Source organism: Myxine glutinosa, chromosome 9 (genome assembly GCF_964187855.1).
Source record: "Myxine glutinosa chromosome 9, kmMyxGlut1.1, whole genome shotgun sequence".
Lineage (NCBI taxonomy): Eukaryota > Metazoa > Chordata > Myxini > Myxiniformes > Myxinidae > Myxine > Myxine glutinosa.
The window spans coordinates 108,843,502-108,871,182 of record NC_136269.1 but is presented as its reverse complement, the minus strand read 5'-3'; the positions used below and the strand labels follow the sequence as shown (position 1 = coordinate 108,871,182).

General features: G+C 44.8%; 1 protein-coding gene across 3 annotated transcripts in view; it reads right to left on the bottom strand.

The window, feature by feature from the left end:
* The window catches only part of FNDC3A (fibronectin type III domain containing 3A), a 440,266-nt gene that overhangs the window by 164,557 nt on the left and 248,028 nt on the right, over positions 1-27,681 (bottom strand). For 2 of the 3 annotated variants that reach the window (XM_068128578.2, XM_068128579.2), the window contains 2 exons: positions 13,333-13,409; positions 6,223-6,439 (listed from right to left, as the gene is read on the bottom strand). In XM_068128578.2, the coding sequence (XP_067984679.2) occupies positions 6,223-6,439; positions 13,333-13,409 (294 nt within the window). Of the gene's footprint in view, positions 1-6,222; positions 6,440-13,332; positions 13,410-20,860; positions 21,225-27,681 lie in introns of those variants that run through there. The other variant, XM_068128580.2, reaches the window with a different exon arrangement.

Here is a 27,681-nt window from a genome sequence, read left to right as displayed (position 1 = left end):
CCGTTTCCAGGTGCGTCCTCACCTGCCGGTCCTTCGTCTCCATTACCTCTATCACCTCGTCCAACCTCGTTGTCAGTCCCTCACGTACCATCTGACATTCCCTCTTTGTCGCTATCAAGTCGTTTTTTATGTCGTTTTGTGTCGCTTTTAAACCTCCTAATACTGCAGTGTTCCTTTGAACCTGCTCCGTTAGTCCTTTTTGTCCCTCCGTCAGCTGTTCCACCTCCTGCGTCAGGTCCTCTATGCCCCCTTGTAACTTTACAGTCCCCTTTCTCACCTCCTTTTCCATGTGCTCCTCACAGTGCCTCACCTCCTCGCGCACTCCTCCGACCTCCTCACTCACTCCTCTTCTGATCTCCTCTCCCATCACTTGCATCTCCTGCCCAGATGCCACCCTCATCTGCTCCATTTCCTCCCTGTGAGCATCCAGTTTGGTTTCTACCCCCATTCTGACCCCCTCTATCTGCTGCTCCATTTGTTTAACTTCCCTTTCCGCTTGGTCCCTCATGTCCCTCAATTTGCCTTCCATACTGTTTTCTAACCCCTCTAACCCATTTTTCACTCCCTCTATTTGATTCTCTTGAGCGGCCATTCTGTTTTCTACCCCCGTTAACCCATGTTTCACTCCCTCTATCTGATTCTCTTGAGCGGCCATTCTGTTTTCTACCCCCGTTAACCCATGTTTCACTCCCTCTATCTGATTCTCTTGAGCGGCCATTCTGTTTTCTACCCCCGTTAACCCATTCTTTACTTCTTTTATCCCGTTGTCTAACCCCTCAAATTTCTTTTCTAATCCCTCACCGGTACCCCTCATTTGGCCCTCCAATCGCTCACCCTGAGCATCCATCCGGTTCCCCATTACCCCCATTTGGCCCTCTAATCGCTCACCCTGAGCCCTCATTCCCACAATTTGGTCTCCCATTCGTTCCATAAGGGCCCTCATTTGCAACATAAAAAGGTTCGGATCCACCAGGGGCGCTGCCACGGTCGCGGGCGCGGTGATCAGCGAGGCGCCATTTTGCGCGCCCGCTTCTTCGTGCGTGACGGCGCTATTTTGCGAACCTGCCGCCCTCACTGCTTCGCTCTCCTCCTGTCCCTCATTTTGGTCCTGGATCGACCCTACCTCACTCTCCTTTACCGGACCCCAGCTGTCTTGATCCGCCATAGCGCGACTTTCAAAATTCGGTTTTTATTTTTTATTTTCGTAAAACAAATTCAAATTTCGCCGTTATAATTTCGCGCGGGAAACGCGCTCCGAATCGATTCGGTCGAGCGCCGTACGCGCTCCGGCTCGATTTTCCCTCCCAAAATTTGGGCCTAACTAATTTAGTCCCGGGTTCGAATTCCACTCCTCGACACCAATTGTTACAGACGTGGCTTGGATGTTATTTACCGAGCGGTTTTATGGTATGACCACGTCTGCACAAGTTACCCGATTGTGCCCGAACGTTGACGAATCGCGCTATGCTAGACCAATGAAGGAAAAAGAAGACACACGGCTGGAATTAATACGACACGACACCAGGGATACGGTTCTCAAAGGTTGTTATTACAATAATGCGGAAGGTTTAGATTACAGGGACAAGAGGGAAACATAGGAAGGTGGGCACTTAAACACACTTATATTAACCCCAACAGACGACAAATAAACGGGACAAGGCTCACTCACACGGGGGTTTGATTGCAACGAAAGCGGGTAGCGATCGCTCCAGGTGCACCTGGGCTCAGGGCAGGATCACGTACGGTCCAGTTTAAGAGATGCGGTGGAGGTATTGCAGCGCTCGAGGGGTGGCGACTTCTCTCTCCAGGCTGGGGGCGCATCTCTCGTCACATCCGGCGCGGGGCCGCGTATATCCGGCGGGGAGTGACACGCCCTCGGCTCGTTAGCTCCGCCTCGTGGAATCGGCACGTTGCTTCTCATTGGGTGCGTGCGGGGGGGGTTTACCAGGCTCCGCCCCTGACGAGGAGCTGACAGCCAGCCCCTTCGGGGTAACGCCGTGGAGCGTATGGTCATGGCGGGTAACCGAGCCGGTGTGAGGACGCACACTCCCCGCCCCTCTGTTGTTGTAGTCGTAGTTGTAGTTGTAGTTGTTGTTGTAGTTGTTGTTATTGTTGTTGTTTGGGGAAGAAGATGGGAGGAGGTATGGGAAAGGTCCTAAACTCACTACTGATGCCATATAATCACATTCTGGTGCAACGAAGAGTCATAATTAATGGAAACGAGGCCTTAACTGACATAGATTAAGAATAACTAGGAAGATGTCCGAAAGTTGGCTACGTGTGGTGCGGTGGACCTGGGCACGACATTTAATGGGGGAATAAGGGGAAGGTCGGCTCTACTGATTGTTATTTACATGCAATGGGACTAGGGAATGGGGGATTGGGGAAAGTTGGGGAGTATTGGAGAAAATAGGGGAATATTTACAAGCGGATATGGAGGCCAGATTCCATATTCGCAACAATACTATCTCCGACTTCACAGAAACCAGTCACAATTTCAAGAGAAAATAGTTGGAAATAATAGCAAACTTGCATAACCTCCACAGTAATAGCACTGCTTGAGAGGAAGGGATCTTAAGGGTAAGGAAGGGTAAATCATAAAGGGTAATTCAAAATGGTTAATTCTAAAGGGTCTAACAGGTAAATTACAAAGAGTTCTAAAGGGTAAATTCCAAAGGGTAATTATATTCTAAAATTCTAAAGGGCAATCAATAAAATAAAGCAGGAATGTCTGCTGTACGTCCCTGAACTACTCCCTCAGTTTCGGGGCTAGCCCCACCAACCTTTCTGTGGAACCTTTTTGGGTCCCGGAGGGTGTCCTATGGTGGGTGAGAGGTTTCATAAATTTCTCAATACAATTATGATTTTGAGTTTCCACCTTTACGAAAGTGCTCTCTCTGCATGTAAACTCATTCACAGGTTCGGCATTAGCAGTTTCACCATTTATTGCATGTTGAAACGTACACTCGTTCGATAATATCTCAATAAAAATTGAGATTTTGCATTTCCATCTGTACGACGCTGATCTTTCTCCCGAAGATAGAAAAAAAGATGAAGAGTCCAGTCTATCAATAAGTTTTGCAATGAAATAAATTGTCCGTGTTGAGACACATTAGGGAATTCGGCATTCGCCGTTTCTGCATTATCCGTGTATAGACTTTTCCATCAACATCACACCACATTCGCTTGAGACTTTTTGCTATTTCTCTGTAATAATCCATTTTATTCATCATGGCACAACATGGCACACAGAGAGCCAATCCCATCTCCCCAATCAACACCATCATCATCGTCGCCATTGTAATACACTTCTTCATCATCATTAATGGTACATTGCTTTTACACAGCACTACTCCCATTTTGGGGCCAGCCCCACCAAATTTTCTTTGCAACTTTTGGGGTCCTTGCACATGTCCTAAAATGGATGAGGGTTTAAATAGAATGTCTCAAAACGTTTTTCTTTTGAAACTTTGGGCTCCCTCTCAAGATATAAATGGTTCTAAATGGTATATTCCAAATGGTTCCTTAATTTGTGGCTATAGTAGATAAATTGTGAGGAGTCAGGTTAACTGTCCAACCAATGGGCAGAGCTCGCACACATGCACAGCTCCTTTTATAGGATAGATTAGAAACAGCATCCTTTACGCTAAGAGTTCAACAATCTTGGAAAAAAATTGAAACAAAGACAAACTACTTCAAATATTTAGATTCCTCATAGTTTGGCTGAGCTTAGCAATAACTCTCCAGTTACAACAAAATAAAAACTAGAACAATGTGACTGTGTTGCCAATATGCCTCCGTATAGTCCCACAGCAGGTAGACGCAATCACTCTGCTTATGTATGGGTAGTGGATCACGTTTGTGAAGTTTCGTGTTGATTGGATAAGGTTCGTTTTTCTATCCAAGATGGCTGCCAAACCAGGTGACCTATGACATCATAATTTTCAAACTATATGCAACAGTGCTGTTAGATGATATTTATAAAATTTCGCATTGACAGGGTGAGCGGTTTCAGAGATATAATTATTTCATATTTTCCTTCAATCCAAAATGGCTGCCAAACCATGTGACCTATGATGTCATAAATGTAATATTTCAATACAAATGAGTCATAGATCATGTGCATGCAATTTCAGATTTTTAGGATAAGGAATTCGATTAAAACATTTTTGGCTGGTATACCACTTCACCTATGATGTCACCATTATCATGCTTTTGTTCCCCATTGAGAGTACTTGACAATGTGCCAAGTTTCAAATTTTTCCATTCAGCGGTTTCTGAGAAAGAATATTTTAATTATTTGCTTTTAATCCAAGATGGCTGCCATACCACATGACCTATGACGTCACAATTATCATAAAAACATTCTGCATGGGTGTCACTCCTACCCTGAAAGTTTTGTCTCAATGGGACATATGGTTGCTGAGAAAAACGAGGTTTAGCCCGGATGGACGGACGGAAAGACGGATGGACGGACAACCCGAAAACATAATGCCTCCAGAGACCTTGTCGGCGGAGGCATAATAAAACTTGTTCTAATGTGTGGAAATCACAAATGGCATCACAAATGGCTCGTTCGATAATATCTCAATAAAAATTGAGATTTTGCATTTCCATCTGTACGACGCTGATCTTTCTCCCAAAGATAGAAAAAAAGATGAAGAGTCTAGTCTATCAATAAGTTTTGCAATGAAATAAATTGTCCGTGTTTAGACACATTAGGGAATTCGGCATTCGCCGTTTCTGCATTATCCGTGTATAGACTTTTCCATCAACATCACACCACATTCGCTTGAGACTTTTTGCTATTTCACTGTAATAATGCATTTTATTCATCATGGCACAACATGGCACACAGAGAGCCAATCCCATCTCCCCAACCAACACCATCATCATCGTCGCCATTGTAATACACTTCTTCATCATCAATAATGGTACATTGCTTTTACACAGCACTACTCCCAGTTTTGGGGCCAGCCCCACCAAATTTTCTTTGCAACTTTTGGGGTCCCTGCACATGCCCTAAAATGGATGAGGGTTGAAATAGAATGTCTCAAAACGTTTTTCTTTTGAAACTTTGGGCTCCCTCTCAAGATATAAATGGTTCTAAATGGTATATTCCAAATGGTTCCTTAATTTGTGGCTATAGTAGATAAATTGTGAGGAGTCAGGTTAACTGTCCAACCAATGGGCGGAGCTCGCCCACATGCACGGCTCCTTTTATAGGATAGATTAGAAACAGCATCCTTTACGCTAAGAGTTCAACAATCTTGGAAAAAATTGAAACAAAGACAAACTACTTCAAATATTTAGATTCCTCATAGTTTGGCTGAGCTTAACAATAACTCTCCAGTTACAACAAAATAAAAACTAGAACAATGTGACTGTGTCGCCAATATGCCTCCGTATAGTCCCACAACAGGTAGACGCAATCACTCTGCTTATGTATGGGTAGTGGATCACGTTTGTGAAGTTTCGTGTTGATTGGATAAGGTTCGTTTTTTTATCCAAGATGGCTGCCAAACCACGTGACCTATGACATCATAATTTTCAAACTATATGCAACAGTGCTGTTAGATGATATTTATAAAATTTCGCATCGACAGGGTGAGCGGTTTCAGAGATACAATTATTTCATATTTTCCTTCAATCCAAAATGGCTGCCAAACCATGTGACCTATGATGTCATAAATGTAATATTTCAATACAAATGAGTCATGGATCATGTGCATGCAATTTCAGATTTTTAGGATAAGGAATTCGATTAAAACATTTTTGGCTGGTATACCACTTCACCTATGATGTCACCATTATCATGCTTTTGTTCCCCATTGAGAGTACTTGACAATGTGCCAAGTTTCAAATTTTTCCATTCAGCGGTTTCTGAGAAATAATATTTTAATTATTTGCTTTTAATCCAAGATGGCTGCCATACCACATGACCTATGACGTCACAATTATCATAAAAACATTCTGCATGGGTGTCACTCCTACCCTGAAAGTTTTGTCTCAATGGGACATATGGTTGCTGAGAAAAACCAGGTTTAGCCCGGATGGACGGACTGAAAGACGGACGGACGGACAACCCGAAAACATAATGCCTCCAGCGACCTTGTCGGCGGAGGCATAATAAAACTTGTTCTAATGTGTGGAAATCACAAATGGCAACACAATGCTCCAGTGTAAACAAGGTAATGGAAGTGCTGCAAGTGCGTCACAAACCAGCTTCAAAGACATGTGTTGGTGGCGGTTGATGCAAGAACTGAGCAGGAAGCTCAGCTGTTACAGCTGGGAAGAGTGGAGGGTGAGCAAGCATCTGCCCTCGGTGTGGGATATAATGAGGGTGCATGTGGTGAGGGGAGGCCATCTGTGGGTGCGGGTGGAACTCTGGTGTCTGCGGTGTGACCACAACCCTCCGAACACCATTGTCTTCTATAACCTGCAACACATTACCATGCAAATTCATAGGGTGAAGCATACTGCTGCTTTTTCTGTTACTGTCTTCGCAATTGCTCAAGTCTTTCAATAAAATCTAGCAGGATAACATCGCTCTTTTAGTCCTCTTCATTAATATCATTCATTTACCTCACACCCTCTTTTCCTTTTCTTTTTTTACTATATATAGTTGAGGCTCGTGGAAGAGCTTGTACACTGAACAGATCAGGACATAACAGCATGCAAAAGGAACAGTAGAGAGAGGGGGTTCAGGAGGAGAAGGGATGGGGAAGAGGGTGTAGTGTTGTGTATGTCGCTCTAAGGACGGCATGTTTGAGAGCAGCCCTTTTTCTTTTTAAGCATGCACCGCCATCTTGATAAAAGCTCTCCTGCATGGGGTTTGAGTCGGAGTTCAGATGTGTTGATTGTACCGGTGGAAATAGTCCCCCTCAGGTGCAGGATCATCAACGGAATACCCTGATGATGAGGCAGGAGAACTGGCCACTGAGATGGGACAAAGTTTTCTCAGCATTTGCATGAAGGGCGAGAGGGAATTGTCTGGTGTACATCTTTTTTTTTCTTTTTCTTTTTTTACTGGGACTATCGTGTTGTGACAAAAGGAGTCCTTAATGTCTATATTCTTGCTAAACAAATTAAAACATATGTCAAAATCTTCAGTTTACAATTCCGCACACCACTTTTTCCATTATCGAATGTGCCGATGTATCGACAGTTTGAAAAATGAGGTATCGCCTCGACGATATTTTTTTCAATATTGTACCGAACCGATAATATGGATATACCATCCAGCCCTAGTCTACATTATACATGAATGGGCACTATAAATATGACGACAGATTGCAGCAAAAGAAACAAACACTGGGCAAGTGGTACATCACACTGTAGACAATGATTTGCGCCAAGTCAGACGGACTAACCAGCACCAGTCAGTCGGTCTCTATCTCTGCCTCTGTCTCTGTCTCAATTCTCAATATATAACTAATGAGGTCTTTGTGCTCTATAATGTTGCATCATCCTGGAATTTACTTCCACCTACACCAGTTCACAACTCTTGATCAACTACCACCAACCGTCAAATTGCTACAATTCGGACTTATTGGGATTTTAATTCATCACCGTCATCATCATCATTTGAAAGTTGCGTGTGTTTGTAAAATAAAAAATTTAAACGGTACATGATGGTGTTGTGTTTTTTTAACTTTCACGGTACGGTGTGGTTAAGCACTTTTAATAAACTGCAAGCGCATTCCTTCAATAAATTGGAAATGGCACCTGGTGTTGTCGTTTTTTATTTTATTTGTAAGCATTTTTTGTGAAACTGTAATCATGTGCATTTGCAGTCAAAAACATTTTTAACTTTAACTAGAACAATGCGACTGTCGCCAATATGTCTCCACATAGTCCCACAACAGGTAGATGCCATCATTCACTGTCAAAGAAATAAACAAGTTTGATTTAAACCCCTTCAACTATTCTCAGGTATCACATTTTTACCCGAAATGACAGGTTTCACATCGATCGGTGAAGCAGTTTCAGAGAAGGGATTTTTTTTAAATATCGGCTTTCAAGCTAATATGGCTACCATACCACATGACATATGACCTCTAAAAATGTACACTCTGCATATGTATGGTTAGGGGATCACGTTTGTGAAGTTTCGTGTTTATCGGATGAGGTTCGTTAGGGCAACACGTTTGTGACGATTCGTGTTGATCGGATAAGGTTCGTTTTTCTATCCAAGATGGCTGCCAAACCATGTGACCTACAACATCATCAAATTTTAAACTATATGCAACAGATGATATGCAGATGATATATATATATGAACACGTATGATGAACACGTATACAGAAGCACGTATGATGTGCTTCCGTCACCAGTAAACTTGAGATTGTGGGGGTTGTTGCAGGAGGAGAGATGTTATTTGTGTGGAGGTGTGGGAACGGTGCAGCATGCACTGAGTGCATGCTCAGTAGCATTGGCAGCAGGAAGATACAGGTGGCGACATGATCAGGTGCTGGCGGTGGTGGTGCAGATGGTGCAACAAGAGGTGCTGAGATCGAGAGAGAAGAGTGGAGAAGGAGACTGATGGGGGAGAGGTGTGGTTTGTCAAAGAGGGCCAAGTGGTAAGAGGTGGAAAGAGGAGGAGGTGGAAAGCAAGAGGGCTGTCAGATGCTTGTGATTGGCAGGTGGTGGCAGACCTAAAGCCACAATTGGTATTCCCAGAGGAGATCTGTGTGACAAGGTTGCAGCCTGACTGGCATTTGGTCAAGTGCAACAAGACAGGTCATCTTAGGGGAGTTGTCGGTACCTTGGGAAGAGAACATGGAGGAGGTGCACGAGAGGAAAAGAGGAAAGTACAGTGAGCTGGAGGCAGAGTGCCAGGAGAAGGGTTGGTGAGTTTCGTGTCAGCCATTTGAGGTGGGGTGTGGAGGGTATATTGGCAATTCCTTTTCTGCATTTCTTGCTAGGCTGGGAGTGTGTGGGACAGAAAGAAGGAGGATGTGTGACAAGGTGGCCCAGATTGCCTTGAAAGGCTCATTTTGGATATGGAGGACGTTTATGGAGGCACGTCGAACGGTGTAGGTTGGTTGTGTGTTTTTTTTTTGTTTGTTTGTTTTTATTTTGTTACCATTATTATTTCTTATTTTGTATATATGAGTGAGTGGGTGAGGGCGTGTGTTTTTGCATGAATTAATTTTTGCATGAGTGTGTGTTTTTGTGTGTTGAGTGGTGTATGATGTAAGGATAGGTGGTTGGTTGGTTGGTGTTGCGTGTGTATGTGCGTGTATGTGTGTGTATGGGTGTGTATGGGTGTGTATGTGTGTGTATGAATGATCTGGTGTGTTTTGTTGGTGAGTGGTGAAGGGTATAAAGGTGGGTGTTTGAGTGTTCCACCATGTTTGTTTGGTGCTGTGGATTCTGGATGTGGAGGTGTTGTTGTTGTTGTTCGCACTGGCTGGGGGTGGGGGTATGTACGCATCCAGGTGCAGTTGCTGCATGTGGATGTGTATATGCCCCTGCTGGCCCACCTTAGCTGACCGTATCGAGGTTGAAGGGCCGAAACGGGATGATGCTGAGGACCTCGACTGAGGACCCGGTCAGTGCGGCACACTTGTGACCAGGTGTGTTTTGAAGTTATATATATATTCATGTGTGTGTGTTAGATACAACACAACAACAACATGCATTTTAAAGGCCATTTTCCCTGCTAGAGCGGGGGTTAGCCGTGTTAGATGATATTTGTAAAATTTTGCAGATAGGGTGAGCGGTTTCAGAGATATAATTATTTAATATTTTCCTTCAAACCAATATGGCTGCCAAACCATGTGACATATGATGTCATAAATATAAAATTTCAATACAAATGGGTCATAGATCATGTGCATGCAATTTCAGATTTTTAGGATAGGAATTCAATTGAAACATTTTTGGCAGGTATACCACTTCACCTATGATGTCACCATTATCATACTTTTGTTCCTCATTGGGAGTACTTGACAATGTGCCAAGTTTAAAATTTTTCCATTCAGTGGTTTCCGAGAATTTTCTTTTTAAATATTTGCTTTTAATCCAAGGTGGCTGCCATACCACATGACCTATGACATCACAATTATCATAAAAACATTCTGCATGGGTGTCACTCCTACCCTGAAAGTTTCTTCACAATCGGACATATGGCTGCTGAGAAAAACGAGGTTTAGCCCGTACGGACGGACAGACGGACAACCCGAAAACATAATGCCTCCAGCGACTTCGTCGGGGGAGGCATAAAAAAATTTCCTCTGTGAATGAGGAACCGCCAGGAACCTCTAATGTATCCCCCTTTTCCCCCAATGAAACAATGCCGCAGCATACATTCATGAGACTTTCATCGACCTTCGCGGATTTTCATCGACCTTCGCGGATTTTGATCGACCTTCGCGGATTTTCACCGCCATTCGTGGTTTGGTCCTCTCTATTCGCAGATTTTCGTAATTCGGGAACCTATCCCCCCCCCCTCCCCACCCCCCCCTCCCCCTCCCCACCCCCCCCCCCCTCCCCGCCCCCCCCCCTCCCCCTCCCCACCCCCCCCCTCCCCTCAACTAGTATCGCCGCTCAGCAGCAAAGGCCTGGCTTCAATCTTTCAACCACCAGGCGGTCGTCATAGAGGACTGTGCAGGATTATCCTGTGCCAGGTATAAAGTGTCCAACCAAGGGGAGAGGGGACCAGCATTGTATAAATGTTAAAATCAAACATTATTTCCATCATTACCTTGCGCGTGACAGTGTATGGTGGACTTGTCTTTTCTCTTTAAAGCCGATTGTTGTTTTTTTAGATCAAAACGTCAACAATTTTCACCCGATTGACCTGAAATTTCAATTATTTGCATATCAGGTCACTGAATTGGTTCACAAATCAAAAGCTAGAAGCTGATTATTTTTAGATCTGAAGCTCAAAGGTCAGGGCTGCATAAAATCATAAATTTTCATTTTGTATTTTTATGCCTCTGTCGACGAAGAGTCGAGTCTACGAGTCATTATGTTTTCAGGTTGTCCATCCGGCTGTCCGTCCGTCCGTCCATGATAGGTTTTCGTTACCGCAATAACTTGAGAATGGCTGAAGGAATCTTAGTCAAACTTGGTGCAGGTATGCATAATGAGGTAAAGATGAACTGATTAGAATTTGAGGTCATAAGGTCAAAGGCCAAAGGTCATGTTAGGTAAAATTCCTGTTACCACGATAACCTAAGAACCAGTGATGGGATTCTGACCAAATTTGGTACACTTATGTAGAATTATGTAAAAATGAACTGATTAGCTTTTGGGGTCAAGAGGTCAAAGGTCAAATCGGTTATAGGTCTATAGCTTGAGAACGACTGAAATGATTGAATTCAAACTTGGTACAGATATGTATAATGATGTAAAGATTAACCGATTAGATTTTGGGGGTCCCAGGGTCAAAGGCCAAAGGTCAGAGGTCATGTAAGGTAAAACTGTGATAACTTGTGAACAGCTGCAGGGATTTTAATTAAAACTTGGTACATGTAGGTATAATGATGCAAGCATGAACATATTACATTTTGGAGTCAAGAGGTCAAAGGTCAGAGGTCATGTCAGCTAAAAATGTGATAACTTGAAAACAGCTGTATGGATTTAAAGCAAACTTGGTACATGTATTAGGATGATGTAATAATGGGGGCGGAGGCATATTGGTCGACGTCGTGACATCAAGAGTGTCATTCTAGCTACCCTCGCCAGAGGAGAAGGTATTGCATTTGGGTCTGTTTGTTTCTTTGTTCCTTGGCAAAAAAAACAAACATTTTTTTTGCAAGTATGTTTATCACTCCGGTTTGTGTGTTTATCTGTCCGCTCACTTATACTTGCCTACAGGTCACAATTTTAAACTGATCTTAACGAAACTTCACCAAATGGTAGAGTTCGTGTGCCGACAAAATCCTATATATTTTTGAGCTCAAAAGGTCAAAAGGTCAGCATAGGCCAAAGGTCAAACACTTTTTTCAAATTTCTAAAATCCTCAATTTTCATCCGATTGACTTGAAATTTGAATAGGCTTTACATATCGGCTAACTGAATTCAACCACCTAACTGAATCGGCTAACTGAATTAAATTTTCTGAACCAATGAACCGAGTCTCGATGAACAAAGTAAGATAGGGCATAGTATGAATCTGCTCTAGAGAATATGACTCTTCAATCCCACTGCTCCCTTCAGGTCTTCAAAACAGCTGTTCACCACCATCTCTTGTGTTCCCCTATCCAAAACCTTGATCTTTTCAACCTCCGTTAATCCACCCCAAATCTACCTCCTTAAAATTCTGTTTTCTTTCCTGAAAGTCCTCAGAGTGTCCATTTGTTTTAAACTGTGCACCCCGCTCCAGCCCTCTCCCTTCCACAGAGCTCTTGATGTCCCTGTTCCCTACTGTTGTTGCGCTTCCCTCCTCTCTCTCTCCCCCTCGTCTCCTGTTCCCTTTGTTATATGTTCTATGTTTTAGTTCTTACATGAGCCTTGACTTGGTACACAAGAAAACAATAATAATTGGAACCACTACAAGCAGGTAATTGACTCCAGAGAATTTGAGATTCGAGCCGTGGTTTTGATAGGAGGAAAAGATTTTAACTGGTTCTTCGATTCTTCTGCCCAAGCCTAGTGGAAACAATTGAATAATTGTGAGGGAACTATAAGCATCATATAAGGAGTGAGCAATAAAGGGAACCAGGCAGGTTACTGGGAAGATAGTGCCCCAATAACTAAATAAATAATTGACATTCCACCTCCATGCTCATATTATATTCACCTGGGAATATAGGCGAGACATGACACCTGGTCTTTATAAACATCAATTCACTAAATTACACCTAGGGGTTCCCACCTTAAAGTGTGCAAGGGATTCAGTGAAAGTCCAGCCGCGGTGCATGCTGACCTGCTTATACACAGTTGATGCACATATCCAACATCACATGCTTCAAAATACAACCGTGGTGCCACCACCTTACATACAAGCTCATGATATTGCACAAGACCAATGATGTGAAATATTTCATAATGACATCTACCGTTTCACATTCTTGTCTTACAGAATCCTCTTCCCGGATGGTTGCCATTTCCTCTTTGTCGACTTATAATCCAAGCTAGAATTCCTTCCAGAGAGAGACTTTCAACCGACAACCATGGAAGAAACCATGTCTTTTTGTCTGAGCTCTTTGAAATATACTCAAAAGTACTTCCCAAGCTGACCTCATTGAAGGGGAAATTCCATTTCCCCACAGGGTTAGGCAGAGGGAACAAAATAATGATAATAAATTCTAGGAAAATAGCAGTAACACCTGTGGGAAAGCCTCCCTTGTGGCGAGGAAAGTGGTTAAAAGTTCTTACTTGGGAGACGTAGCCAGGAGGGATGTGAATTGGTGGGATTGACCCATTCGGTGACATCATCGGGACTTGTGCTGGACCTGTAAAATATGGCAAACAATTAACAACTCAAATTAATGCCATGGCAACAAGGGCACATATGATAAATTACCATAATTAATCCAGCAAAATGACTACAGTTGCCACGTTTTCATGTCATGCAAGCCACCACCACAACCACACTTTGTACAAAAAGTCAACAATCTACACAGCCAGATTAGATTCCCAGTGTCACCTGAGGCCAAACCATTTGAAAAAGAAAACCTTCACCAAAATTGCAATCGAACATCATTCCGGTAATAAAAAGACGGAACCAGATCATTGACCAAAAGCCACTTTTCTTCACAATTCGTAACCCTCCGCTAGTGTGACAGGGCATCTCAAACCCTTTTTGCACGTCACTAACCATGTCCAAAGCGCCGCCGCACTAACAGAGGGTTAAATGCACTAGTTCAAGATAGAAAATCTTGATACATTTATAAAATGCCAAAAATGAGCTGAATGGGATGGGAACTGAATTCCCCCCTTTTGTTTGCCAATCATTTTGACACATCAGACAAAGCAAGCACATAACAAACTGCACCACGACATGCGTTTATCAACTATTCTTTTATTACCATGTTCTTGTCTCAAAAGTGACAATGACATGTATTAGACATGTATGAATGAATGAATGAATGATCGTTTTAAGGCCATTTTCCCCGCTAGAGCAGGGGTTAGCCTTGCGGGCCCCATGACAATCATGGTTGCCTGTTTGAGGCAATGTTTTTAAGGCCGGATGCCCTTCCTGACGCCAACCCTTGGTCACGCTCTTAGGATGGGCAGGGATATGGTGTACCTATTCTAAATCGGGATATACACCGTGATCATTCATCCCAGCAAGCTGGTACTCAATTTGCCGACCTCGGAAGGATGACAGGCTGAGTCAGCCCCCCCGGCGTTAATTCAGCGATCGACCGGGATTCGAACCCAGGATCCTAGGATCCCAAGCCGGCACCCTAACCGCTAAGCCAACACCAAGCTAAGCCAACACCAGGCCAACACCAGGCAACACCAGGCATGTATGCATAAATAAATTTTCAAATAACCACACAACTTACAATAAAGCAAGCAAGCAAAGGCCACATGAGCCACCACCCTCCAAGTACTGACAGGAAAGCACAGAAGTAGTGTACTCACCTTTGAGCTGTCTACTCTGGGTTCACTCCTTGATCCAACTCTAAGCAGATATCCTGATGGTTTAGATACAGGATGTGCTGACCGTCAAGTTGAGTGTCCTATCTGCTAACATTCGCTGGTGGATCTGAAAGGTCCCACTGTGTCTTTCGCAAAGAGTTGGCCAATGTGTACTGATAACCTGGCCAAATTCCTGTCCCAACTACGCTGACGTTTGAGCAACACAATCGCTTTCATGATGTGCATAGTGGACCCAGCATGGCTCAGGTTGAACAGTTTACGTTTTGTATCCCACTGATCGGCCATATCTGGATCCGGAACAAAACCAAAATCGAATTGGCTTGTTCTTGTTGCCTTACCAACTCATCCACCTGGTTTTGTCATAACCCGTCTACATATATCGTTTTTGGCCTTGTCACTTAATGGTGAAGAATCACTTATAAAAAATTTTAAAAACTCCTCTATCCAGATCCGGATGTTCACCAAAGTTGAATCAGTTCATCCTCGTCACACGCCCAAACTGTCCAACTAATTTCGGCCAAATCCATCCACAACAACGACACAACTTTTTGAGATGGCCAGTTCACAGACAAACAGACCGGGGTGAAACATAACTTCCTTCCACCTTTGGTGGTGGAGGTAAAAATTAAACTGGACAAAATGCTGCTTTACGATGAAGATAGTATTTGATGACAAAGATGTTTTTTATTCATTATTGTTTGAACACACAAAACTAGGCTAATAGAGAAGTTAAATGACAAGAACGCAGTAAGGTCACACACCAACACAACAACAACAGGCATTTTAAGGCCATTTTCCCTGCAAGAGCGGGGGTTATCCTTGCGGTCCCCATGACAATCTTCTCCATCTTGCCCTATTTTCTGCATCTCCCCTTGTTAACCCCCTTGCCCGCATTTCTTCTTCCACCATCTTTAGCCAAGTCTTTCTCGGTCTTCCCCGTCCTCTACTTCCTTCTACATTCATTTCCATCACTCTTCTCAACCAGTCACTTTCATCCTTCAACACATGACCAAACCATCTCAACCTGTTCCTCTTCACAGCATCCATCACAGGCTCTATTCCCATCATCTTTCGCAATTCATTCATTCTGTCATTCATCTGTCTTCATTCAGCAAGGTCACATACCATCTATATATATAAAACACAGTGTGTGTGTGTGTGTGTGTGTGTGTGTGTGTGTGTGTGTGTGTGTGTGTGTGTGTGTGTGTAATGTAATGTAATGTGTGTAAATAACCGATAGACTCCTAAACGGAGAGGCTCACGTGCTTGATATTTGGCATGTAAATGTAATGTGTGTAATGTGTGTAATGTGTGTGTAATGTAATGTAATGTGTGTAAATAACCGATAGACTCCTAAACGGAGAGGCTCACGTGCTTGATATTTGGCATAGACATGGCCATTGAGCCTGGGAAGAACATGGCCGACCTAAAAATTTATTTCATAATTTTTTTTTACCATATTTTTACCTCAGCGCATTTCAGCGAGGAATATTATGCACGGAATCTGACCGGTGGCAGAGCAGCGCGCTGATTCGCTCAGAGCGATCACGTGATGTTCCTTGCCGCCATTAACTCAGTTACGTGTTCGCACGTATTTCAGAGTGAAAAGCGATTGCGTTTTTTCACATTTCAGCGAGGAACATTGCCATTCACACCACATAGGTTTTTTTTTCTTTCATCTTTAGATCCATATTTTTTTTCAGCGAGGAATATTATCAGCGAGTAGGGACCCCTTCCCCTTCCTACGAAATTCATGCTGACTTCGCCCCTAGGAGGATAGAGGGGTATCTGTAGGTAACGGGGACCTTCATTTGGCGAAGATTGGGCAAAAATTGACCGAGTTATTCAAAATATGGAGTTATATAAAATTGAGTTTTTAAGGCTGAAACGCAGTGACATCACCACGTCCTGCGGCACGACTTTCGATTCTGAGGAGATTTTGTTTCATTGTGCACGCCTTCATTTTATTTCCAAATTAGAATCTGTTTCAATTTCTGCCGCAAACATGACATCCGTGCATCGAGTGCGGTATTTTATTTGGTAAAAATCGGTCGATTTGAAGTGGTGAAAATAAAATGCGATTGTGGAAAGTCGTAGCGAGGGGCCATTTTGAATCGGTTTTCGATTACCACACCGGGTTACTTGTGGGGGATAGGAAATTTATTTCATAATATTTTTTTACCATATTTTTACCTCGGCGCATTTCAGCGAGGAATATTATGCATGGAATCTGACCGGTGGCAGAGCAGCGCGCTGATTCGCACAGAGCGATCACGTGATGTTCCTTGCCGCCATTAACTCATACGCGTTCGCACGTATTTCAGAGCGAAAAGCGATTGCGTTTTTTCACATTTCAGCGAGGAACATTGCCATTCACACCACATAGGTTTTCTTTTCTTTCATCTTTAGATCCATAATTTTTTTCAGCGAGGAATATTATACACGGAATCTGAATCGGTGGCAGAGCAGCGCGCTGATTCGCTCATTCGCGCTCATTGATGACGATCACGATCACGTGATGACGTGATCACTGATCACTGCACATCGGATTTTTATGTGAAAAAATAAAAAATATTTTTTCACATAAAACGGCTTTTTTGCGCGCAAAAAAAATATTTTGCTATTTTCGGAGAAAAAAAAAATTTCGCCCTTTTTCGGGAAAAATAAAATAAAATGACCTGTTTGGTTGAAAATGTCTGGCAACGCTAAAAAAAATTAGGGAATTTTTCGAAATTTTAAACTGCGATCGAAATTTTAAACTGCGATCGATCTCAAAAACAAAACGTTGCGTCCACTTGCGTGCGTTGCATCCCCAGCGTGTACAGCAGTGAGGTGGTGTACTACAGTGAGAGAGTGTACACAAAGTGTGAACAAGTCTCCTATCAAGATGAGTGCTGCTCTTCGTGACAAGTGGCTGAAGGAATTCAACGCTGGCGGCGATGGGGCCACCTTCAAGTACGTGTCGAGTGACACGGCTTTCTGTCGAGCTTGTGAAAAGACTTTCCGGGCGAAGCAGAAGTCTGAGCTGGCCCAACATGTCCGAGGAGACCGCCACAAGAGCAACTTGGCCTTGAAGAAGAAGAGGACGGTCACGCAAGCCACCATGGAGGACTTTGGTGGCGGAAAGAGGCACAAGTGCGACGTCGTGGCCCAGGAGCTGTGCCAGGCCATGCTGGCCGCTGGCATCCCATGTTCGAAATTGGAAAACCCTGCCCTCCGGTCGTTCCTGGAGAAGCACATCACTCTCCAGATCCCCGATGAAAGCTGGATTTGAAAGCACTACCTCGACAAGTGCTACGACGAGGCCTTGGCGGGGATCCGTGCCGACCTCGGACAGCAGCCCATCTGGCTGTCCGTCGATGAGACGACCGATTCGGCAGGTCGATATGTGGCCAACATCATCGCGGGACGCTTGTCCAAGGAGGGGTACTTTCATCCCCACCTCGTCCAGTGCATGTTTCTGGAGAAGACCAACTCCGGGGAGATCGTGCGCGCAGTCAATGACACGCTGCGCTATCTTTGGCCTGATTTCAAGCCGGAGTGCCTCAAGGTCCTCGTCAGCGACGCCGCGGCCTATATGATCAAGGCCGGCCATGCCCTGAAGGAACTCTTCCCGGACTTGCTGCATGTGACTTGCGTTGCCCACGCGCTCCACCGTTTCTGCGAGACAGTCCGAGAAATGTTCAAGGACGTCAACGACCTGATTGCCACGACGAAGAAGGTGTTCGTCAAAGCCCCGTCGCGTGTTGTCCTTTGGAAGGAGCTGCAGCCCAATCTTTCTCTCCCCCCGGAGCCCATTCTGACTCGGTGGGGGACGTGGATCGACGCCGCGGTGTTTTACGCCGAGCACTTCGAGGCCGTCAAGGACATTGTGGACCAGCTGAACGATGACGACGCGATGGCAATCCGGAGTGCCAAGGACCTGTTCGGAAAGGCGGACATCAAGCTCAGTTTGGTCTTCTTAAATGCCCACGTGCCGTTCATCCCGAAGATCCTTAAGCAGCTGGAGGAGGCCGGCATGGAGCTGGCCAAGGCCTTCCAGCTCCTTGATCAGGCCAAGGAGGAGCTCGAAAAGATCTGAGGCTGCCGTAAGGAGATCCTGCTCACCAAGTTCAAGGCGGTGCTGCAGCACAATCCCGACATTGGTGTGCTGAGGACAGTGGCTTTGATCCTGGATGGAGATCAGCACGGATCTGAGGTTGGTGTGCCGGCTGGAGTCAAGCTTGCTGACATCCCCCTCTTGAGGTACTGCCCCATCGTCAGCGTCGACGTGGAAAGGTCCTTCTCCGTCTACAGAAACGTCCTCACCGACCGCCGACACCGCCTCACCAAGGAGAACATTACCAAGATAATGATTTCAAACACCTACTTTAACCATTCCTAAAAGGGTCTTGTCAATTTCTTCTAGTCCTCTACTTATCAAACAATGCGGTTGCAATAAAGGTACCTGAACGTCATTTTTTACCTGTCTACTAGCCCAGAGTGCTTAATGTTGTGCAGGAAAAAGCTTACCATTTTTTGTTCTTTTTTTGACTGATTTCTGAAAAACTTGGCAATAATAAAAAATGAATAAAACGGGGGGAAAAAATATTTCGGGATTTTTTCACATTAAAAAAAAAAAATTCCGCTTTTCAAAACATAAAAGGCCTATTTTCTTAACATAAAAATCCGTAGTCTAAGTGATCACGAATGATGTTCGTGACGCGATCACGTGATGTTCCTTGCCGCCATAAACTCACAGCAAGTGGCATAGATTTTAGCATGATTAGCATTTAGCATGATTTAGCATTAATTTAGCATAGATAGTAGCATGTTTCACATAGATTTTTTTTCAGCGAGGAATATTATACATGGATTCTGACCGGTGGCAGAGCAGCGCGCTGATTCGCTCAGAGCGATCACGTGATGTTCCATTTCCGCCGCCAGTTGGCTTCACTTTTCACGGAGTATGAGCGTTCTATATATTTTCAATTCAGTGCGCCCGACTCGCTCACGTACTTGATTTGTGGCATAGACATGGCCATTGGGCCTTCACGGTGTAATTTGTGCGAGGCTTTTGTCCGAGTGAGCTTGAGTCGAGAGGGCGAATGTACGGGTTGGGAATGTCCGGGTCTCCCCTCCCCCTCCCATCCCCCCTCTCCCTCCCCCCTCCCCCACTCCTTCCCCCTCCCCCCTCTTCTCCCTCACGTTTATACACGGAATGCCGGGTACTCCCCCCCCCCTCTTCTCCCCTCCCCCCCCCCCTCTCCTCCCCTCTCCCCCGTTCTCCTCCCCTCCTCTTCCCCCTCCCCTCCCCTCCCCCGCCCGGCAATGCCGGGTTCTTCTGCTAGTAAGAGATAATAGCGTATTATTAGGATACAAGAGGAGGATACGAAGAGATAATAACTATGTAACTATGATCTGAATCTGGGATCACAGGCAAATTATGGTAATTGATGGGACAAGAATGCAAAGCCTTGATTAATGAAATAAACGTGAAACTGAAATCCTCAACAACTTTATTCTGCAGAGAAGTCACTGCATTGATTCTATATCAAAATTATTTTATTGTACTCTTGACGAGTCGTGTTTAACGTGTTTAACGTGCAGTCCAGTAGCTTAAACTTAATTTGGCAAAAATTATTTCTGGGAAAAAATCTATTCTTTTCCATATTATTATGGCCTTATAATACATTCCAATAACATTACAACACCAGGGGGGAGGAGGGAAGGGTTAGGGGGGAAGAGGGAAGGGTTGGGGGGAAAGAGGGAAGGGTTGGGGGGGGAAGAGGGAAGGGTTGGGGGGTGACACTAGAAGTAGGAAGAGGTCGAGGTTGTAGAGGGGGTGGGATCGAGGTTGTAGAAGGGGGGGTCGAGGTTGTAGAAGGGAGGGGAAGTCGAGGTTGTAGAAGGGGAGGGGGAGTCGAGGTTGTAGAGGGGGAGGGGGAGTCGAGGTTGTAGAGGGGGGGGTCGAGGTTGTAGAAGGGGGGGGTGGTCGTCGAGGTTGTAGAAGGGGGGGGGGGTCGAAGTTGTAGAAGAGGGGGTCGATGTTGTAGAAGGGGGGGGGGAGTCAAGGTTGTAGAAGGGAGAGGGGGTCGAGGTCGTAGAAGGGGGGGAGGGTCGAGGTTGTAGAAGGGGGCGGGGTCGAGATTGGAGAACAGGGAGCATGGAGCAAGAGGAAAATGCAAACATCTTTGTTTACCAAAGAGCAGGTTGTTTTACACACATGACATGAGGCATAGATTTGTTTTTCCTGACAGGTCGTGCTGGGGCCTAAACATGACCACACAAGAGTTTCATGAAGAATCCCGCTTACCGGCGCCTTCCATCACCCCTCACTCCAGCAATGTCCCTTCCCTCTGACGTAAAACAAAGTCGGCAGCTCTCAACAAGCGCTGAGACACAGCACAGGATGGAAAAAGAATAATACCGAGGGAACAGGAAACGGCTGACGATGAAACCAAGGGTTACGTTACGACTACGTGTCAGTAGGAGGGAGGAGAAAGGGGCGGGGCGTAGCAAAAGTATTTTTAATTTACTATTTTGAGAAGTTGTTTTGACACGTAACGTCCAAATTATAACAGAGGAAGTCTTATTTACGCTCGTTTTGTATTTTAAACGGCATTCTTAAGGTCGGTTCATCGGTTTGTTTCATGAATAACCCTACTTCCTCTTTTGGGTATTGCTTTCTCCAGATACAAACGAGTGTCCGTATTTATAGGACGATCTATTTAATACGTACGCAAAATCGCTCCTTTATTTGTCTCAATTTTTATTTTCGCAAATTAGCATTACCACCAAAATGGTGTTCAAAACAAACAGGTGACTTCACAAAAAAATAAAACATAGGGGCAATACCCCCGGTGCTCAGCTGGTAGATTAAACAGCATAGCCTACTACTGCACCGACTTAAGGCATTTTAAACCAATTTCAATGCTTGCTACATGCTCTCCTAGCCACATGGCCACATGCTAGCCACATGCCACATGGCCACATGCTAGCCACATGCCACATGGCCACATGCTAGCCACATGGCCACAGCCACATGCTCTCCTAGAAGACAGGAGAGCATGTGGAATCATACTAACATAATCATAAGATTTCAAACAAACAAATGAAAAATCATTCATCGAGCGACACTTGGCAAAAGAGAACAAAGCACAATGGCACTCAGTAGACAAGTAGAGCATCTTTTTGACCTCACAAATAATTAGTGGTTGAATTCAGATAGCTGATGTGTAAATCCCATTCAAAGCTCAAGTGAATCGGATGAAAATTGAGGATTTTAGAAATTTGAAATTGTTGTTGACCTTTGGCCTATGTTGACCCTTTAGCCTATGCTGATCTCAGCTATAAAGACACAAATTACAAACTGATTATTGACCCAGCTGAGACATGGATGAGAGTGATATCCGGAGGTAGGGTCAGATAGGTTCAAGGGTGGGTGCTTAGAGGGAGAAGCTCGGTATCATGGGTATTATGGTATTATGGTATTACTCGGTATTACTCGGTATTACTCGGCATACTCGGTATTATGGAAGCATCAAATTCCCCTCATTCAGTGATCAACCGCGACCTCTAGGTTGTGAAGAGTGTGATCTGGCCAAAGCTCGCGATCGATTGCGACACCAGATTTCAATGTGACATTTACTATCAAGTGTTAGTTATACTTTGCTTTCTGTTAAAATATCTTCCTTGTGGTTTTGAGACTAAATTCACATGATCGGCTAATACATATTACAGGATTTACTTCGCTGAGTTAATCGCCCTTTTGTCTGTTCAAGTATGAGAAAACCGAAAATTCCTCTGGATCCTCTGTTCATCTCGTGAATGACACCCCTCTGCTACACAACAAACCATTTCAATCACAATCAAAGGCAATAAAACGCACCAATGCGTAATAATCCGACGGTAATACGCAATATTGAATGGGTAACAAAATGGCGCCTGAAAATCACGTGACATTGCCCGGCCAATGACGTAGTGAAGTGGCGAGGCATTGCGAATTTTCTCCATATTCTCATAAAAAAGTTTGTTGAAAATTTAATGAGAAAAACTCATATGGTAAAAAAAATACATGACCAGAATGGATGGGGAGACACACACACACACACACACACACACACACACACACACACAAACACTTACACACACACACACACACTAACACACACACACACACACACACACACACACACACACACACAAACACTTACACACACACACACACACACTAACACACACACACACACACACACACACACACACACTCACTCACACACTAACACACACACACACACTTACACACACACTCTCTCTCTCTCACACACACACACACACACACACACACACACACACACACACACACACATACACTCACACGCACTCACACAAACACACACACTCACCCACACACTAACACACACACACACACACTCTCTCACACACACACACTCACACACACACACACTCACTCACACACTAACACACACACACACACACTCACACACACACACACTTACACACACACTCTCTCTCTCACACACACACACACACACACACACACACACACACACACACACACACACACACACACACACACACACACACACACACACATACACTCACACGCACTCACACAAACACACACACTCACCCACACACACACTAACACACACACACACACACACACACACATTCACACACACACACACACATTCACACGCACTCACACAAACTCACACACACACACACACACACACACACACACACACACACACACACACACACACACACACAGTCTCTAGCTGTGAGGGGGGACGGACTAATTAATCTTCCCAACCGAATGTTGAGGTGTGAGTTTTTACAGCTGTGAAGAGCAGGCCACCTATCATGAGCAGGCCACCTATCACGAGCAGGCCACCTATCATGAGTAGGCCACCTATCATGAGCAGGCCACCTATCACGAGCAGGCCACCTATCATGAGCAGGCCACCTATCACGAGCAGGTCACCTATCACGGGCAGGCCACCTATCACGAGCAGGCCACCTATCACGGGCAGGCCACCTATCACGGGCAGGCCACGTATCACGGGCAGGCCACCTATCACGAGCAGGCCACCTATCACGAGCAGGCCACCTATCACGAGCAGGCCACGTATCACGGGCAGGCCACCTATCACGGGCAGGCCACCTATCACGAGCAGGCCACGTATCACGGGCAGGCCACCTATCACGGGCAGGCCACCTATCACGAGCAGGCCACCTATCACGAGCAGGCCACCTATCACGGGCAGGCCACCTATCACGGGCAGGCCACCTCTCTCCGGTACCCTAAACAAATTACAAATTCCTGCCCTAACCAGCAGGGGGCATTGCATCAGCAGCGCAGCCATGCCCTCAGCCAATGAACAGAGAAGAAGGTATGAGCCTTTCTTCAAAGCATGGAAATAAGCTGAGCTACGGAAACCACATGTATCCATTTATTCAAGCTACGCACACAATTTATCCAAGAATAAACAAATTTTATTGTGAAAAGATACAGAAAAATGAATCTCTATGAGAGACACAACGCTCATGGCGCACACAGCCCTTGATGCAGGACCAATTGTGAAATTTTGTATCAGACAACTCCAAACTTGAATGTTGATCTTCTGGATGTTCGTGTCACCACTACTCTGAAAGGCCAAGAGAAAATGCTGTGCAGATATACCGTACATGGTGCAGGACAGCAACAAAGCATTCATTTGGTGAACTTGAGTGCAACTCTTGAGGTGCAGCAGCAGGTCCAATCTTAACAAAGAGAAGTCCTTCTAAAAGTGCCAGCCGGAATAGACAATTAAAGGAAAGAGGAGTAGACTTGGTCGATGCATTGACGAGCATCGTGGCTGAATCAGATGTGCCAAGCGGCCAGGGCAGAAACACTGGACAATCGTATAAAATTCACTGGAAAAGTTGTGGCGGGATATATAAAAATGCATACAAGTTAAGTGTCCATGAACTAGTAATAATGATGAACATACGGGCCCAAAATTGTACAGACAAAAGGATTTTTTTGGTTTACTTCCAAAAAAGAATACCAATTCATTCAATGGAGAGAGATTTGGTCTGTCTCGGGTTTATCATTATGGAGTTTATCAATGGATTCATATTTTCACAGGTCATTTCCATGATGAAACCCCGTACTGTACCAAATTCACTTCCTTTCCATTGACCCAGATTCACCGAATAACCTGCACTTTCAGCAGATGCCATTATTACCCTTGCCAGAAGAAGAGAGGCTGGTATTGTATTTGGGTCTGTTTGGCTGTCTGTCCGCAAATAATGTGCTAACGTGGGCCACAAACGCCACCTAATGGAACGCCATTTATGTTTCATCTGCCTCAAAAATCATAACATGCCATGTGAGTGCACTCTCACAGCACCAAACCACCGAATTAGCACTCGGAGTAGGATTCATTAGGATTTGGACTAAGCTTATGTGATAGTGAAAGGTTTAAACTAGCAGGTGTTAGCACTGCATTAGCACTGAGATTAGCACTGTTACTTAATGTTGGAGTTAGTTTTTGTGTTAGTGTAAGGATTACCAAAAGAGGCTAGCCTCGTTTACGTCATGCCTTCTAGACCAATTCAGCATAACTGACAGGGTGACCATTAAGGTATAGTTGTTGTTCACATCATACCCTGCCACCAAGAAATAAAATGTCATATACTGTGTGTATATATATATATATATATATTGTAATTAATTTATTTATTTATTTATTTATGGCGTAGCCCATAGAGAAAAGCAGTCTAGAACAGTGTTTGTTTGTCCGTATGTATGTATGTATGACGTAGGTATGTACCCTCAAACGTATACCAATCAGAGCTGAGGATCTGGTCACATGACAGAGTGGTGTGATTACGTCTGATGTCATTACAGCGTACAACGGCTGACTCAACACTACGCCATTTTGATTCCGATGTCGTTCAGGCCGAACATATCGTCGAACCTGTCATATATCACAATCGCCATGTTCTACCTTTAAGTTTTTCATTCAGTGTGAAACACAAACAAACGGAATGTTAAAATGATCATCAAATATCAAAAGCACAGACGTTACGAATCTTCCAACGACACAGTAAGTAGAGGCCTTAGGCTTCATGTCTTCGTGCCTCACTTTCCCGCCACTTTGGATAACTTAGCCCAGGTTTCTTAATACAGAAGTGTTGTTTTCCTAATAATAATGTCAGGTTGGTGGCCGATGAACACCGGCCGCAGACAAATAGCCGAAAATTGTTACTCCAAGGCGTATACACGAACTTGGCGGAATTATATTTTCCCACATGCAGGAAGGGCCCAAAGTCTTAGCTGAATGGACGGCCGTCATGGAGTTTATTCCTCGAACCCACAAACACAAATACGAGACAAGCAAAATTCACAACGCAAGAATGAAATGCAAAAATAAAGGATTTAATGAAAATAAAGCACGGAAATAAAGTGGATGGTGAGGTAAAAACTATAATTTCTAATTTGAGGACCCTCCATTCAGACACAATGACACAACAGGGGAAAACACAAAAGAAAAGAAAAAATGGTTTGGTGAGTTGGCCGATACTCAGCTTTGCTCCGACCAGGACAAGCGCGACTGGTCCCCGAGTCTCCGCGCAGGAGAGCACAAGATGACTCGAAGCACCACGCGGCACCCTGAGCCATGAAGCGGTGGCAAAACGTCCTCCTCCTCGGGTTGTTCCACACTCCACAATGCTCCGATATATCACTCAGGCACACACAGCATGGAGCACAGCCGTCCTGACCCAGGCCAGAATAAGAGAGAGCCAAAAGACGGATTCTTCCTCTGCCCCGAACCGCTCTTGCTCAGTCTTTTTCCACAAGTGCACACGAGCCAAAAATGCGCCACCGCCCGCGGCCAAGCCCACAACCCGAGAGCGATTAATTCTGTGACTGCCCGCCACGCAACCAGTACCAGAGAGGGCGAGGAGGAGGGACGAACCCTCCTTTTATCCTCGCTGATGTCACACTCGACCAATCCTGACGTCCCAATAGCTCATCCCATCTCCATGACCAATCACCCCCTTTGGGGCAGGGTGTTACGGTCTGCTTGACGCCCAATGACGAAGCTCGGGGCCTGGTCTGTCAGTTACGGTCCTTCAAGGTGAAGTCCGGCCATCCTTCGGGAATATTCGGCTGGGCGGGGTTTACTTGCCGAGCGTTATGTCCGGGCATACTACAACAACAACAACAACAACAACAGGCATTTTAAGGCCATTTTCCCTGCAAGAGCGGGGGTTAGCCTTGCGGTCCCCATGACAATCTTCTCCCTTTTGCCCTATTTTCTGCATCTCCCCTTGTTAACCCCCTTGCCCGCATTTCTTCTTTGACCATCTTTAGCCAGGTCTTTCTCGGTCTACCCCGTCCTCTACTTCCTTCTACATTCATTTCCATCACTCTTCTCAACCAGTCACTTTCATCCTTCCTCAACACATGACCAAACCATCTCAACCTGTTTCTCTTCACAGCAACCATCAGAGGCTCTACTCCCATCATCTTTCGCAATTCATCATTTGTCTTCCTCTCTCTCAATGACATCTCATCTCAATGATACAGAGAATGAATGGGATGGCAACATAGAGAGTAACCCAGTTTTAGGACCGGCAGAGAAGATAACTGAGAAGGAAGTTGAGGAAGCGATAAAAGCAATGAAGAGTGGAAAAGCGGGAGGGCCGACGGGAGTTGTGGGAGATATGTTGAAGGCAGCAGGAAGTTGGGGTGTGAAGAGAATGACAGAGATCTGTAATCTGGTGGTGAAAGAAGGCCGCATTCCAGTGGATTGGGAACTGAGTACCCTCGTCCCTCTATACAAGGGGAAAGGTGACCCTCTGGAGTGTGGCTCGTACCGAGCGATAAAGTTATTGGAGCATGGAATGAAGGTATTGGAAAGGGTGTTGGAGAAGAGGATAAGGAAGAAAGTGAAGATCGACGAAATGCAGTTTGGATTTATGCCAGGAAGAGGAACGACAGATGCGCTTTTCATTGTGAGGCAGTTGCAGGAGAAGTACATGGATAAGAGGAAGAAGTTGTTTTTTGGGTTTGTTGATCTGGAGAAAGCATTCGATAGGGTTCCACGCAAAGTA